At 45.0% G+C, this 14,102-nt stretch overlaps 2 protein-coding genes across 3 annotated transcripts in view; both read left to right on the top strand.

The window, feature by feature from the left end:
• capn15 (calpain 15) overlaps positions 1–1,039 on the top strand; it is a 29,594-nt gene extending 28,555 nt beyond the window's left edge. Inside the window, 1 exon segment of the mRNA XM_029456843.1 lies at positions 605–1,039. Within this exon segment, the coding sequence (XP_029312703.1) occupies positions 605–782 (178 nt within the window). The 3' untranslated portion in view covers positions 783–1,039.
• Positions 1,040–4,422: 3,383 nt separating this feature from the next.
• Positions 4,423–13,585, top strand: mss51 (MSS51 mitochondrial translational activator). Of its 2 annotated transcripts, none has more exons than XM_029456414.1 (7): positions 4,423–4,559; positions 6,203–6,361; positions 6,475–6,624; positions 8,492–8,616; positions 8,925–9,488; positions 11,876–11,969; positions 12,418–13,585. In XM_029456414.1, exons 2-7 carry the CDS (start codon positions 6,204–6,206, stop codon positions 12,623–12,625), a joined length of 1,299 nt encoding a protein of 432 aa, XP_029312274.1. In that variant the 5' UTR covers positions 4,423–4,559; position 6,203; the 3' UTR covers positions 12,626–13,585. The 2 variants fall into 2 exon arrangements, with proteins under 2 accessions (XP_029312274.1, XP_029312273.1); XM_029456413.1 differs by lacking the exon at positions 4,423–4,559 and adding an exon at positions 5,207–5,263.
• Positions 13,586–14,102: the final 517 nt, after the last annotated feature.

Genomic DNA, 14,102 nt, shown 5'->3' with positions numbered 1-14,102 from the left:
ATACACTTAATGTGACTAACACAAAGCAAACATCTCGTTTCCTCTCACCATTTGACGTTTTCTTTCTCTCGGAATAGATTGAATCAGACAAAGAAGTTTCTGCTGACACGGCACCTTGTCTTCCTCCGATCCTTGCGTAACTTCGCTGACTAGCTAATAAACAGTTCCAGGATCAGTCCCTTACTTAACGACTGTACGGTAATGATTATGCAGAAACAAAACAAATGAATATAGTTGTTTGGATTAATTAGAATTCGAGGTGGAGTAAAATCATGTTGGTGGGCTGTAGTTCATGAGACTCGGTTCACTCTCAAAGTGGCTGAATTGTCTCCATTTTGTTATATTTATACGTTAACATATTATTTCAAGATATTAAAAGGGGGGTATTGCAGTTTTTGATGTTTAGGGGAAGGTTGCTTTTCTATAAATCATCGTCATACAGTCCCTTACTTCACTTCACCAGACGCAGCACGACAGAAACGTACCGTATTTGTATTCCGAATGCTCGACTTGTGCTTTATCTGCCTTCACTGAAAGGCCTTGAACTGGAGCTGCTCCATGTTTTTCCCCCCCCTCCCCTGACGCTCTCTGTCTCCCCCTGCAGGCAGGTGCTGGTGGTGCTCTCACAGCTGGAAGGAAACGCCGGCTTCTCCATCACCCACCGCCTGGCTCACCGCAAGGCAGCCCAGGCCTCCCTGGGAGACTGGACCCCCTCCAAGGCCACCCACAGCCCTCAGCTCACCCCGGACATTGATGGCCTGCACCGGCCCAGGCCGCTATGACCACCGCCCACTATGCCACACACACACACAGACTCCTATCCAATGAACTGTCAGACCACTGGAAAAGCAGGCGAGGGAGGGCGAGTGGTGTGCGCAGCCCTGAAACGTGGAGAAAGACGTGTATCTGTGTGTCCTTTTGGATGAACACACACCTTGAATGTAAAGCATAGATGGGCAGCATTAATGTGCTGTCGTCCTAATGCTCCATAAATGCTTTCATCCGGCACACACACACACACACACACACACACACACACACACACACACACACACACACACACACACACACACACACACACACACACACACACACACACACACACGCGCGCGTTTTCTCCCCTCGCCAAGTGGATGTGCCATGTCATGATGAAATGAGGGAAGCGGGCCACGTTGAGTGACCTGGACTTACTTAAGAAACAATTTTTCACCCAGGCACCAAACGGGATCCAGCTCAGACTACTTAAAACGATGGTACGAGCGCTGCACGTGGAAACGGATTGTTATCCCTGAGTTTCGTATGCTTGGAGTCGACCCTGCTTTCTTCACAGAAGTCAGGGCGGAGTGCCGCAACTACTGAGCCATTTTCCGGCCCACAAACTACGAGCCAATCACCCGCAGCGATCAGACACTTGGCCCCCTTATGTCGTCTACAAGGACAGAGCAGGATACTTCAGGGGGAGTTTACCTCTCCCAGCCCTCAGTACGGTACTTAATGAGCCAAATCCATAATCCTGTTGTACTCATATAGTCATACATGTTTTTTTATTCGAGATAACACACGTCGGTCTTACTTGTTTTATACGCGGCCCATGTCGCTGTCTTGTCCATATTTGTGTTTTTAAAGTCGTAGAAAAAGCCATCAATCACACAGTACTGTCTGTCCTCTCCATCGTCGTCGCAGTGCTGTCTCGCACTCCCAAGCTCAGGACCAAACCCAGGATTTGCAGAGTAAAGCTGGAGTCAAGCAGAACCTCAAGCTGATGTTGTGGCAGGTCGTTGATGCCCAGATAGCTGGAATAGCATCGCTTACTAGCTAAGCTGTGGTGTAGACAGGTTTTTATCTCGTGAAATACTGACACATAACAGAGTTGTGTTTCCAGAGACTAATGCAATTTAGCTGTGTTTCCCCTACAGAGAAACAACCGCTGTACCTCCTCGTTTCCCCCTTCCTCTTACTTTCGCTAATTAAATTCCACTCAGCCTCAGTTTGGGGTTTAAACCCTGGAGGCGAGTCATCAAATGACCAGCTTTGTAGTTTACGCCTGGGCTCTCCTCATCCAGCTCAGCCGTCACTCTTTCGTCCCCTTCACACATAAACACACACTCGGGGAGACTCTCCCTTCTCTAGACCTCATGCTGCTTCTTGCACTCTTGGATCGCGACACCCCACAATGCGTGTCTGATCTTTCTCGACACCGAAGGTCGGTGAGACTTTTGTCCATTTCTCGCACTTTGCCAGTATTTCTTTTTGATTCACACTTCAGTGTACTTAAGGAGTACCAGAGGAGCTAGTTTGCTGTTTGAACAGTCAGTTTGCCACAGAGGAGCTCCGACGACGAGCTTGCCGAGTTTACTTTGGGAGGTCAGGGACCATTTTTGTTTGCTTGGGTGCAGCGCGAGCATCTGCGCCGTCCTCCCACAAGAATACGGCGACCGCACATTAGCGACAGCACAGAGTCCTCGCGTAACAACAAATTAACATTTTTGTCAGACTGTGTGCACACATAACAAGAGAGGGAGAGAGGGAGAGAGAGGGGGAGAGAGGGAGAGAGAGGGAGAGGGGGAGGGAGAGGAGGGAGAGGGAGAGAGAGAGAGAGAGGAGAGAGAGAGGGGGAGGGAGAGAGAGAGGAGAGAGAGAGAGAGAGGGAGAGAGGGGGAGGGAGAGAGAGAGGGAGAGAGAGAGAGAGGGAGAGAGGGGGAGGGAGAGAGAGAGAGAGAGAGGGAGAGAGGGAGAGGGAGAGGGAGAGAGAGAGGGAGAGAGAGGGAGAGAGAGAGAGAGGGAGAGAGAGAGGGGGAGGGAGGGAGAGAGGGGGAGAGGGAGAGAGGGAGAGAGGGAGGGACCCCTGAGACATTCTGTGACACAGAAAATAGTTTAGTAGCTTCGGCTGCGTCGTTTCAAAGCATGAGTTGCCTACAGCTGTTTTACGTACTTCCTCTTTCCTTTTCTCCAAGTGTCAAAGCCATTACTCCTGCTTCACTAAGGATCTTTCAGTCCTCACCATGGCAACATAGATGTGTGTATTTTTTTTTTTCCTCAGAGAAAGTTGACGTCTTACTATTGTGTAGTGAAACGGGGGGGAAAAACTTGAAAGCTCAAAAAGCAGAAATGCCGGAGCGCTCGTACAATGAATGATTGTTCAGTAGAAGGAAAAATGCTTCTTTTTCATTTTGAGTCCAATCATGAGATGATTCAGTTCTGGACCGTTGAGAAAGTGCTGAAACAAGCATCTTATGAGCCTTGTCCTTTTTGTTCTTCTTCTGGTGGTGCAGTCTTACTTACTCTGCACAACCACGACTTGTAGGCTGTCCGTCACGACATCTTCGTAAAAAGAAAACTGCTACAGCGGTGTAATGTTTCTCTTGATGAAACCACCGAGCTGAAGCAACTGTAAATATGTTTTCCAAAGAAACATAACGTGTAATAACGACCACTCTTCAGATGTCTCGTCTACCTTGTGTGAGCGTGTGCGTGCTCGCAGCCAAGCAGCTGTGACCTTTTTTAATTTATTTGTATAAGTGATTTGCAGGCCTGTTGTCAAAAAAAAAAAGAAGAAGAAGATTATTGCTGAATACTGGACTGACGTGTGACAGATAAAGGAATGTGATAATGTTACGGCTTTTATTTTGAGCCCAGAGAGGGATTTGCTTGACCAGAAATGAAACCTGCACTGAAACACCTTGCAATGACACGGCACCTCAGAGTTCAGTGAACACCGCTGGATCACTTTACATTTACATGAGATTGATTTTTTGTTTTTCTTTTTGTGTCATAATCGTCATTTTTTTTTTTTTTTGGCTCTTGCTGGTGTGTCCTATGAACCTACTCCTCTTCTGTGAAGTTGTGGTGGTGGCGCCCCCTGCTGCCGAAAGAGGGAAACACAACGCCTTTTCTCTCCTCTTCGTTCGTCTGGTTCCTTCCTTGTAAATTGTACAGAATGCAAAATTTAAGCCACACATAAAATAGAGAATGGGGGGGGGGAGGAGGGGGATTAACTGACCCTTTTAAACTTGTAAAAAAAAAAAGAAGAAGAAATAAAGTATGATAGAAACAATTACATAATTAAACCTGATGGAACTTTGATGAATGTGATATATATTTTATTGATCTTTTCTGGGAGGGGGAATATGAGTATATGTGTACAAACAATGTTTAATTTTTAATCTCAGGTTCCAATGGACCAAATAAATTTTTTTAAATTAATGAAACATTTGTCATTTCTATTTACTGCACGGTAACAAACGCTTCGGATTAGTTAAAGAATAATAAGAGTAAAATTGTCTCCTGCTTTCTAATCCTCTCTTCTGTGGCTACCATCTTCCTCTGAGGCAAACCCCCTCCCAGACCCATCCAACTCCCCAACCCACTCACTAGTTCCCCACCTAACCTCAGATGCCCTTGATAGTCGTCCCCCCCCCCCCTCCCCTGGCTACCTCCCTACTTTAGCTCTGTGGTGCTGAATGTATTACTGACCCCAGCAGCGACGCAGTAAAGACTCTACGAGGTGGTGACATCCAGGATAAGGAGCTGACGATCACCTGCTCACCTGCAAACCAAAGGTACGACTGTCTGTCTTCAGTTATCGTCACTTACCTGAGAGTGACCTCTAAGGGAGGGTGAAAATGTGATAATGCTGTAGGCAGATAGTCAGCAAGAAGACTTTGCATGCTAAAATCTTAACACTGTCACGGTCAGATATGTGAGGAGAGACGAGCAAAAAACTAAAAAGAATCTTCCCTCTCGAGGGAAATCTGTTCCTTTCTATCCCCGCTCTGTAGATACGAAGGAGCTAATTAGATATGGGCCTTTCCATTTTGTCTGCAGGCGTAATAAGGCTAAAAGCATTTCCCAGAAACACTTGGTATGACATTGAAACGATACAGAGTTCCCTAAAAGTAGAGGGAAAGTTGTTTTCTTCTAAGCTTTTATTGTGTTACATGCATCCACTTGATCTTAACCAATCAGAAATGAGATCACACTTGCACACACATATGTTTTTAAGGTCTCTTATGTAAGCGTCCAGTGAAACCTAAAGAGAGACTGCTGCAGGAGCTACGTGAGCGTGCAGCCAAGCGATGATCACATTTCTCTCCCCTCTTATTTCCCCATATGTCGAGCCAAGATAATAAACCATGTGACATGCCGGTCACAGGCAGGGGACGTTGGGTCGGAGGGATTGGTTTTGTTTTTTTTTGTCAAGGACGGAGGTGTGATGGCGCAGCTCGAAGAACATGCCTGATGCAGCCTGCGCCTCTCTGAGAATGTATGAGAGCTTCTGTCATCAGGGCCATCGAGCCAGAGTGTGTGTGTGTGTGTGTGTGTGTGTGTGTGTGTGTGTGTGTGTGTGTGTGTGTGTGTGTACGTCACACCTTGTTGAGCCATGACAATAGAACTATATACACTGTCCTGCTTCATGTATTTCACTGCTGCTATCCCTGAAAAAGTCTTCCTTGAAAATCTGCAGCAGCTTACTTTGTGTATTTTATTTATTTATTTATTTTCTAAATGTTATCGGTTCTGAAATAGCTTCTGTGGCTCCTGGCAGCGATGATGCATTATCAACAGGAGCATTTCAAACCCTGTCTGGAGTCTTGTAATAGCAGTGAAATGTCTCTCAGTGCAGTGTGTTACTCACACAGAACACACACACACCTCTGTGAGCTCAACCTTTGCAGGCCTGCTGCTTCTCGTTTGTCAGTGTGACCTGCTAAGGAGGGCTTTGTGTCTGTCAGTGAGCTCCCTGCATACAGAAACATGTAAACCCATTGATTTCATGTTTGAGAATGTCAAAGCGGGCTACGATACGTTGAAGTTGTTCCAGGTAGCTGACTGTGAGTAATACGATTCAGGTCCAGTTTGAGTGACAAATCCTTTTTAAGTTTGAGTTTAAAGGCTTATCAGACACCAAAACACTGCAGAGCATTTTTAAAATACTCTGGGACAGGATTTTACAACTGGACCGTTCACACGACTGTAATTATTTTATCTTACCAGGTGTCAGGACGACGTCGAGGTACGGGCCTGCAGAAGTGGAGCAGTTTGTAAAGCTCTGACCACATCTCACTGCAGCGAGATGAGAAGTTAAAGCATGAACAGTCAGCACAATAAGATGTGCAGGGGGTGTTTTAGTTTTCCCTAAAATGTGTGAAATGCACCAAACGTTCAGCAGTAGATGTTTGACATCAAAGTGTTTGTGTCGCAGCATGGCGTCCCACATCCCGGCGCTCTCTCTCCCCGACGTTCCCAGGACTGACAGCGTCTTCTCTGTCCTGTCTGGCTTCCACTCTCTGGAATCTGGAGTCCCCGGGCTCTCCAAGGTCATACTCGACAAGCTCAACATGAAGGACTACGGAGAATACAGGTAAACACTGTGAATACCGTCTCGCAAACAGCCCAGGGTTGCACTTCCTCTTGACCTACATCTCAAACCCAAACACCACCACATTGTTGAGCGTGTGTCTGATTTCTTATAAGGGCCGCCGTCGAGGGAAAGGTGAAAGGAATCCCGTTCCGCAACTACAAAGAGATGTTCAAGAAGATGGAGGAGACCTTTGAGTTCTGCACCGGCTGCAACAAACTGCCCGTGCACCTCACCGAGGGTCAGACACTGAAACGCTGCGCGAAGTGAGTCCCATTTACTCGCATTAACTCTGATTAACATTAATCATCGCTGACAGTCAGATATTTTGAGGCACTGAAACCCACCCGGCTCACAGCTCGGCTCCATCATCACCCCGTCAGGACGCTGTTATGCGTCAGGGATTTAGTTGCCGTTGTATCAGCAACAGAACGAGAGGTCACCCAACTCTGCAGAGATGGACGGTGGCCCATAGCAAATATAGCTAAGCCCCCTGATTGTGTTTCATCCGCAGTTTATTAAAAGCAGTTCATAATGTCTCAGCAGCAGTGAGCAGGGTAGAAAAAGGGTTGGGGTTAGGGTTAGGGGTGATTTGGACCCATGTTTGAGGCATTTACATGCACAACCACACACTTTCCCCCCTCATGATTATGTTTTATACGGCAAATACCCTGAATTTGGAGGTAATTATACCCGTTTCCCCTTATTTCTGCCGCTGTCGCAGAGTGTGTTTAAAGGTGTGTGTGTTGAGAATAAGGAGTAACTATGCTGCCTCATTTTTCTTCGAGCTCCATCGCTCCCTTTCTATCGCTCTCCCTGTGATTCACACACACATTAACACACAGACCGTCTTGCATGTGTGTTCCTTTGACATTCTCAGCTGCCGCTGCCTCTCTGAAAAGTTACCAGTAGCAACAGATAAAAAAAAAAAAGAACTGCTGACAAGTAAAACCCTCGAGTTCTTGGACATCTGAGAATTACAACCAATAGTCCAACAAGCCTGCCCGTGACTTTCCAATTTCATTCTCATTCTGCTTCACATTTATCTATTTATTACTTTTAAAGTATCTCCGCAGGAATGTGTTAGACTTTACCTTTCAAGGGCACCTGTGTGTTCTCACCTTTTTGTAAGCCTCCTTTTAAGGATTAGTAAACCCAAAGTGTGCCCTGACGTAAATGATTTCATGTAAATGTGTGTGCCTCGGATGCTTCAAATGATTGCAAGGTAAAGTAATACAGTCTCCCCAAAGCACCAACTGGCGCTGGCTTGTCAGACCTCTAATCCAACACATTACCTCGCCACTTAAATTGTGTGACAACACAAAAGCCCACATCCTGCGCAAAGAGGTCGTATAATCGGCAATAAATCCCAGCCTCTACCTCACGGTGGCCAGCTGTCGTCTTAAACGGGACAGAATTCATCTTCAGTGTCATGAGTTTGCAACCAAACGAGAAGGTCTAACACAAACACGGGTTATGTGAATGCAAAATGCTATTTATGTCTCGGTACAAACAAGAAATTCTAGCAATAAAGAGGATCTCTTTGATGTACGTTACAGCTGATGCACCCGTAAAGGAGTCCACAACTGATTAGGTAATTGTTACACAGAGACACGATCCTTCACTGTTGCATATTTAATATTAATTCACTAATGTTCAGGTTATATTTTAAAGGCACAGTGTGGAGAATGGAATATAATATTCATGACTATATTTGCATGAGTGTATAATCACATGAAAATAGAAACTTTTTTGCCGTGTTTGCGAGGCGAGCAATTATCATTGGACTAAATAGGCACCATCTTGGGGTCCGGTATACAGTTCTTATAATACATCCATGATCAACACAGAGTGCAGGTCTGACACACTGGATCTTTAAAGATCTGTAGACATTTTCCCTTTTTACTTTATCACAGAACAAAACAGTCTACAGCTGGCTCGCAGCTCTGCCAGGCTGTACTTGATGATAACATTAACTTGCTAACATGCTCATAACGACAAGGATAGCAGTTTGATGTTCAGCGGAACAGTTGAGAGGATGGTGTACAACGTTGTCAATTAAAGAGCATCAGTTTATTTCCGTTTAATTTCTCTGCGTTGCCCCCCCCCCCCCCCCCCATCTTTCTGTCACAGGTGCTTGAATGTGTACTACTGCACAAAAGAGTGTCAGCGAAATGACTGGCCTCAGCATAAAAAGGTCTGCAAGAAGCTGCGCCTGGTGGCCATTGACAGACTTGTGGAGTGGCTGATGTTCACTGGTGAGAAATGAAAAAAGCGGCGCTGTTGAAACGCCTTTAATAGCTGTTTGAGTTCATGAAACACAAAAATCATTCATCATCATTAATGAGATGGCATATTTCAAAGTTGAGCTGCAGAAATTAAACGCCTGAGAGACACAAACTGAGCAATACTGGTGCCTTTTTACAAATCTTAATTAAAGTTCCTCAGCCTTTGAATCTCTGATTGCTTTTCAAACACCATGTAAACTTGCCAGACGGGATCGACGCTAATCTGGCTTCTTTTTGTGTCTCATAAATCCATCATAAATGTTCTGCCACCCACACAGGAGACCTCCCATTCCCCACGGAGAAGTGGTCCAAGTTAGCTGCTGAGGTGAAGAACTGGGACGACTGGCTTCCCATGCAGCGGGACCTCACGCCACGTCTGGACGGCATCTTGTCTGGTGCCAACATGGCGACCCTTTGGAAGAACGCCAGCAGGCCGAGGCCAGATGACTCGGACCTGCAACGGTCTTTGTGGCGGATTCAGAGCGAGTTCCTCTCTCGAGTTCTCACAGTCGGGATGGCCATACAGCACTTTGGCCTTGACCCGTACGCTAAAGCGTTCACTGTCCACATAGCAGGAGCCTCTCACAATGAGACCATGGGAGCCAGACTGACGGACTACGACGAGCTGAACAAAATGTTCCCCGGACACCAGGGCGTAGAGATAGTCATGGTGGGACCGGAGGTGGTGGACGGGCCCATCGTGAGGCCTCCTCTCAGGGCGTTTGGCCCCAGGCAGAGGGTCTTCATCAGCGCCTACAGGGGCCTCTACCACCAGTTCTGGGAGGAGCTGGTGGAGAAAGAGGAAGCCGCCAAGCCAGACCTGGTGGTTGGATTTCATCCTGGTATGTACATCCAACATCCTGCCAAACATGAACAAATAAAAAGTCAGTGATGCGATTTGTACAACCACTAACGTCTTGAGACAGGTCTGATTGAAAGGAGACTTTTCACCTCAAAATGCTTTTAAATCAACGTGGAAAGAACACAATGATCTCTGCGGCCGTAAACAGAAACTGCTCAGCTTAAGTGGTCAGCTGTCTTGGAGAACCAGTGACTTGTTTCCCTTTATGCTCATTTGACAATTATCTCTTCCAGAGAACAGAGCAAGCAGGGGACGTGTAACTCACTCGATCTGGCCTATTCATTAGCACCAGGCTTTTATTGGGGATTTGGGTGATTAATGGGAGCAGCTGGGAAAGAGTTTGGCTTCTGATAGCTGGACTCTAGCACAACGTCTGTAAGCTGCCCTTTTGAAAGATCCACCCACCCCTTCTGATTCACTCTGACGAACATCGTAAGCCCCAGTCGTGTCCAAAATCATTGATTTTAAACAATCCCACCATTTTCGGTCTGAATTATGGATCTTGGAAATACTTTTCATCTGTTACTTGTTCTCAACTTCGTAACACAAACAGCACCGACCCCTCTCACAGACAACCACCTCGTTAAAGTGTCATTATAACGCAGCACCTCCTAAGCTCTCGCACTGAATCTGTTCTCTGACCCTATAACCTGCAAAGCAGCAGTAAATCCCCGACCCAACTGCACCCAGAACCACCGGCTCGGTCATCACTGGAGCTAAATATACAGAAATCGGTCATCCTGCGAGTAAACTGCCTGAGTGCCTGACTGCGATTCATACCGCAAAGCTGGCAGAGCACTGCATTATGACACTGTTTACGTGATGGGGGAGCAGGCAGGCATGACTAAAGGAATAACAAAGGAAGGTGTGTGTGTGTGTGTGTGTGTGTGTGTGAAAGTCACAAAGAGAATGAGAGACAGACCTTGTAAGAGGATGATAGAGGGAGAGTGTCAGCTCTCACAAAGGAGATGGACGCTCCATCTAATGTCATCCATACAAAGATTATTTGGTGGATAACAAACAAGGCCTGTTTGTTATCCACCAAAATGCTCCAAAGCATGTTTGGAGCATTTTTTTTTCATACTTTTAAAACTTATTTTCTTGCAGGAAGCAAAGTCTATTACAATTAATTGCAACTGTATCCACCATATGGCCCGGCAGTTATTGCAGTCATTACCAGTCAGACTGTTCCGTCTCTTTGTCACCTTATCTCCCGAAGGTCTAAATGCCTAAACGCTAACTCCCTATTAAATGTTTTATCATGATGAGAAGTGTAACCTCGGGGATGTTCGTATCATCTCATGCATTATTTAAATCAAAACCCTCTCTGCAGTTTGAGTTCCCCGGGAACGACGTGATACCATCTGTGCTCCAGTATCACGGGCCTCACAACGCTCCGACAACCAGTATACACACGGCAGTGATGTACTGAACAGCTGACGCTTTATTAAATTCATGCCTTGCATATTTTCCTGATTTTGAAAATTGCGTCCGTGATTACATCATTCAAACTAATATTGTGAGACTTAATTGAAGGAAATTCTCTGTTTGCTGGTCTTGTCTCACTCAAGGACACCCTAAAGCCGGATGGATTTACGGTATTTGCTGCCATGGTGGCTTGAACCCCATTCATCTGTTTTGAAGGGCGACACACACACATACACACACACACACACAAAAAAACACATACTACTGATACAAACCAGAGCCAGTGGAAAGTGACATCTGTCAGTTAATATGCTGAAGGATTATGAAACCCAACCCAGCATAAATGTTGCCAGACTGCTGCTCTGGATTGTGTCCGTGCGACAATGTCCTACATTTTCAGCTGGTGTTGGCGCAAAGTGAAGTTAGAACACGCTTTCAGTGTCCAGCTGAAGTTTTTTTTTTAAAACGAGGTCAGTTTGTCAGTCTTGACGGGAAAATTAGGCTGACTGTCAGTGACACGTCCAGAAAGAAATATATTCCAGGTAAGAAGAGAGAGACTTTGTCCCCCGTCACTCTGCAAAGACTGTCCTGGTGGGACGCAGTGTTTTTATGAGGTCATTCAACTGACTTATGTTGCAGGAGGGACTAAAGTACCTCATAATTTTACTGAAATACTTAGTTACTGGTTGAAGTGGGCGGGGCTTAGTTGGAAGAACAAAGTAATGTCACATACTTTCAGGATTTAGCAATATTTAAATCACATTAAAAACGGGATATTGGTTATTTTATTATCATATTAACACACTGGTTGTACAACACCCCACTTTTTGTTTTTGTTTTCACATCACAGGATGGATTTAGTTTTGCTTCCATATGAAACATTTGCTCTGGTCCTGGACTATTTGAGGGCTTCATCGTGTGTCTCTGTTTCTAACACAGGGTTCCACGCTAGTCAGGGTCTGATCGAAGGTTGGCTGCCCACCCTTCTGCTGCTCAGAGATTTTAACATCCCCTCCTGCTTCACTTTGTACAGGTTGGTCTGAAACATAACACAAACATTTCACATATTATAGTGCCCTTTGAGGAATAGTAAAATATGTTAAGTTCACTATCCAGCACGACAGAACTATAATTTGTGGTGTCCCTACTCCCCACCTACCTGACTTCATCACCGCAGTCTCAGTGCGCTCCTTCCACACTTCAGACTCCTTCCCTCTGCTGGCAGATAGCACTTCCTGTTAGTATAAAGGGCGAGTTAAAGAAAAGATTTATTTCTGTTGCTGCAGGCGCTCGCAGCAAACTCCCCCTGTAGACTCCAACTTAATGATAAAGCAAAGATATTGATGTTGTTCTCCTCTTCTGTTGATGCTCTTCCTCTGTAGTCTCTCAAACTGTTTTCTTAAAATAAGTCCCTCCATGAAGACAACACCACTTACAGCATGTGATTAATTTCTTTCTTCGCCATCTCTTCGTCTCCACAGTGAGATGGAGCTCGAGCGCTCACTGCAGATCCTGTTGGAGTTGGAGGTGCACATCAGGGACAGTGGGCCCAATCCATTCACCTCACAGAAACCAGAGCAGGTGCAGTCTTCCCCGAACAAAACCCCAGTTCACTGCAACTCTCACTACATTCGTTTCCAGGGACTGCTGCCTCAAGAAGACCTAGAGGGGCCCGGGTTTGACAATTAAGACGCCATCATGAGAAAAATCAACGCCTGTTTGGGGTGCTACAAATGCGTTTTTTTTGTGCTGTCTCTGATATGGATGCTGAATATGGGGCGGAGAGCATGAAAGTGAGAAAAACAAACGCACCTTCACTGCTGCAATAGCGCATTATACACACTGAAATATTTCATTAATGAGACGGATTACAGACATCATATGTATGGCACCTGAAGGCCCCAGCGGGGTGCAAAGGTTTGCACTCGTGTTCGTGCCCAGAGGTAACATTCTAGTTGGATATTAAAGGGTCATGTGTGTACATATGTCATTGGACGGTTCCTTGTAATTTGTTCGGCGGCTAGACGTATTCCCAAATCTCACAATAGCTGCACAAAATCACATGCATAATAATGTAACATATGATCTAAAATGACACCTAAATAAATGATACCGTGCCGCAGTGCCTGAATGTGGTTTATGAGTGGCGAGTCTGCCTTCTGGAGTGTGTGTGTGTGATCACCGGAGACAAAGTGCTGACTGAAGACTCTCCAGAAGCAATCATGCCTTTTCCCTTTTTTCCTTACAACAACAAAAAAGGGCACAAAAAAAAAAGCCAAGCAGTATTTATTTAATATAACCGTAACACCATACAATACAATGCAATCCAACAAACAGCAGGAGCCACAGGCTTAGAAATCAGCACAAGATAAGACATTACTTTATAGTCTGACACCGTCTCAACATTGTACACTTCACATATCTCAGGCCTGTTATAAGGGGTTGCATTATATTGCAAGGATATGGACAAATCACAGGATTGTGCCTCTGGAGCAGCTTTAAAAATGCCACTTCATGACTACAAAAACTACTTTTGACCTCTTTTCTGTAAAGGTTTCAAATAATGGTTTGTGTACCCTCTTTCCTTGTTGGTACATTGATGTTCCTATATATTTTTTAGTAGTCATGTAATAAAGCACATTAGATCAATCTTTGTCAATGGCTATATGTAACAACAAGTGAAAATAACTATTAATGCTCAATCATGATACCAATGTGTGTTCATTGTGCTTCATAAGGAGGGACATGTCTTGCAATGCGACAACGCCCTCTAGTGAATACAAGTGGAAACACAGAAAGTATATATTTATCTACTAAGAGGAAAGGTTGTTCTCAAATAAACATATTTATTGTATTAGCACAAGAAACATATACAAAACAAGACATGGAATTGGAATGAAGAATATAGTTCAATCAACAATGGTGGGAATTATGCAAAAACAATCGGTAAACAATAAAGATACCATTATACTACAAATGAGAAGACAAAAAAGATATTTAAATAGCCTTGTAATAGTGGGGCTCATGTATTTTTTTTAGTGACCATATTGGAAACATCCTGGTTGGTTTGCATTACAATGTATTGAGTGAACTTACTTACTCCTCTGGTACCCCGTAATGGGTCAATGTATGGTGTTGTCTTGCCATGAAGACTATGCACACACAT

The sequence above is a fragment of the Cottoperca gobio genome, chromosome 19 (genome assembly GCF_900634415.1).
Source record: "Cottoperca gobio chromosome 19, fCotGob3.1, whole genome shotgun sequence".
NCBI classification, from domain to species: Eukaryota; Metazoa; Chordata; class Actinopteri; order Perciformes; family Bovichtidae; genus Cottoperca; species Cottoperca gobio.
This window is presented reverse-complemented; position numbering and strand designations above follow the sequence as displayed.

Excerpts from the sequence above, each read along its gene's own strand:
- mss51 (XM_029456413.1), top strand. The coding sequence starts at position 5,232 with ATGCCTGATGCAGCCTGCGCCTCTCTGAGAAT. Across the intron at positions 5,264-6,202 it reads GCCTGCGCCTCTCTGAGAAT|CATGGCGTCCCACATCCCGG; the intron begins GTATGAGAGCTT and ends TTTGTGTCGCAG. Across the intron at positions 6,625-8,491 it reads ACACTGAAACGCTGCGCGAA|GTGCTTGAATGTGTACTACT; the intron begins GTGAGTCCCATT and ends TTTCTGTCACAG.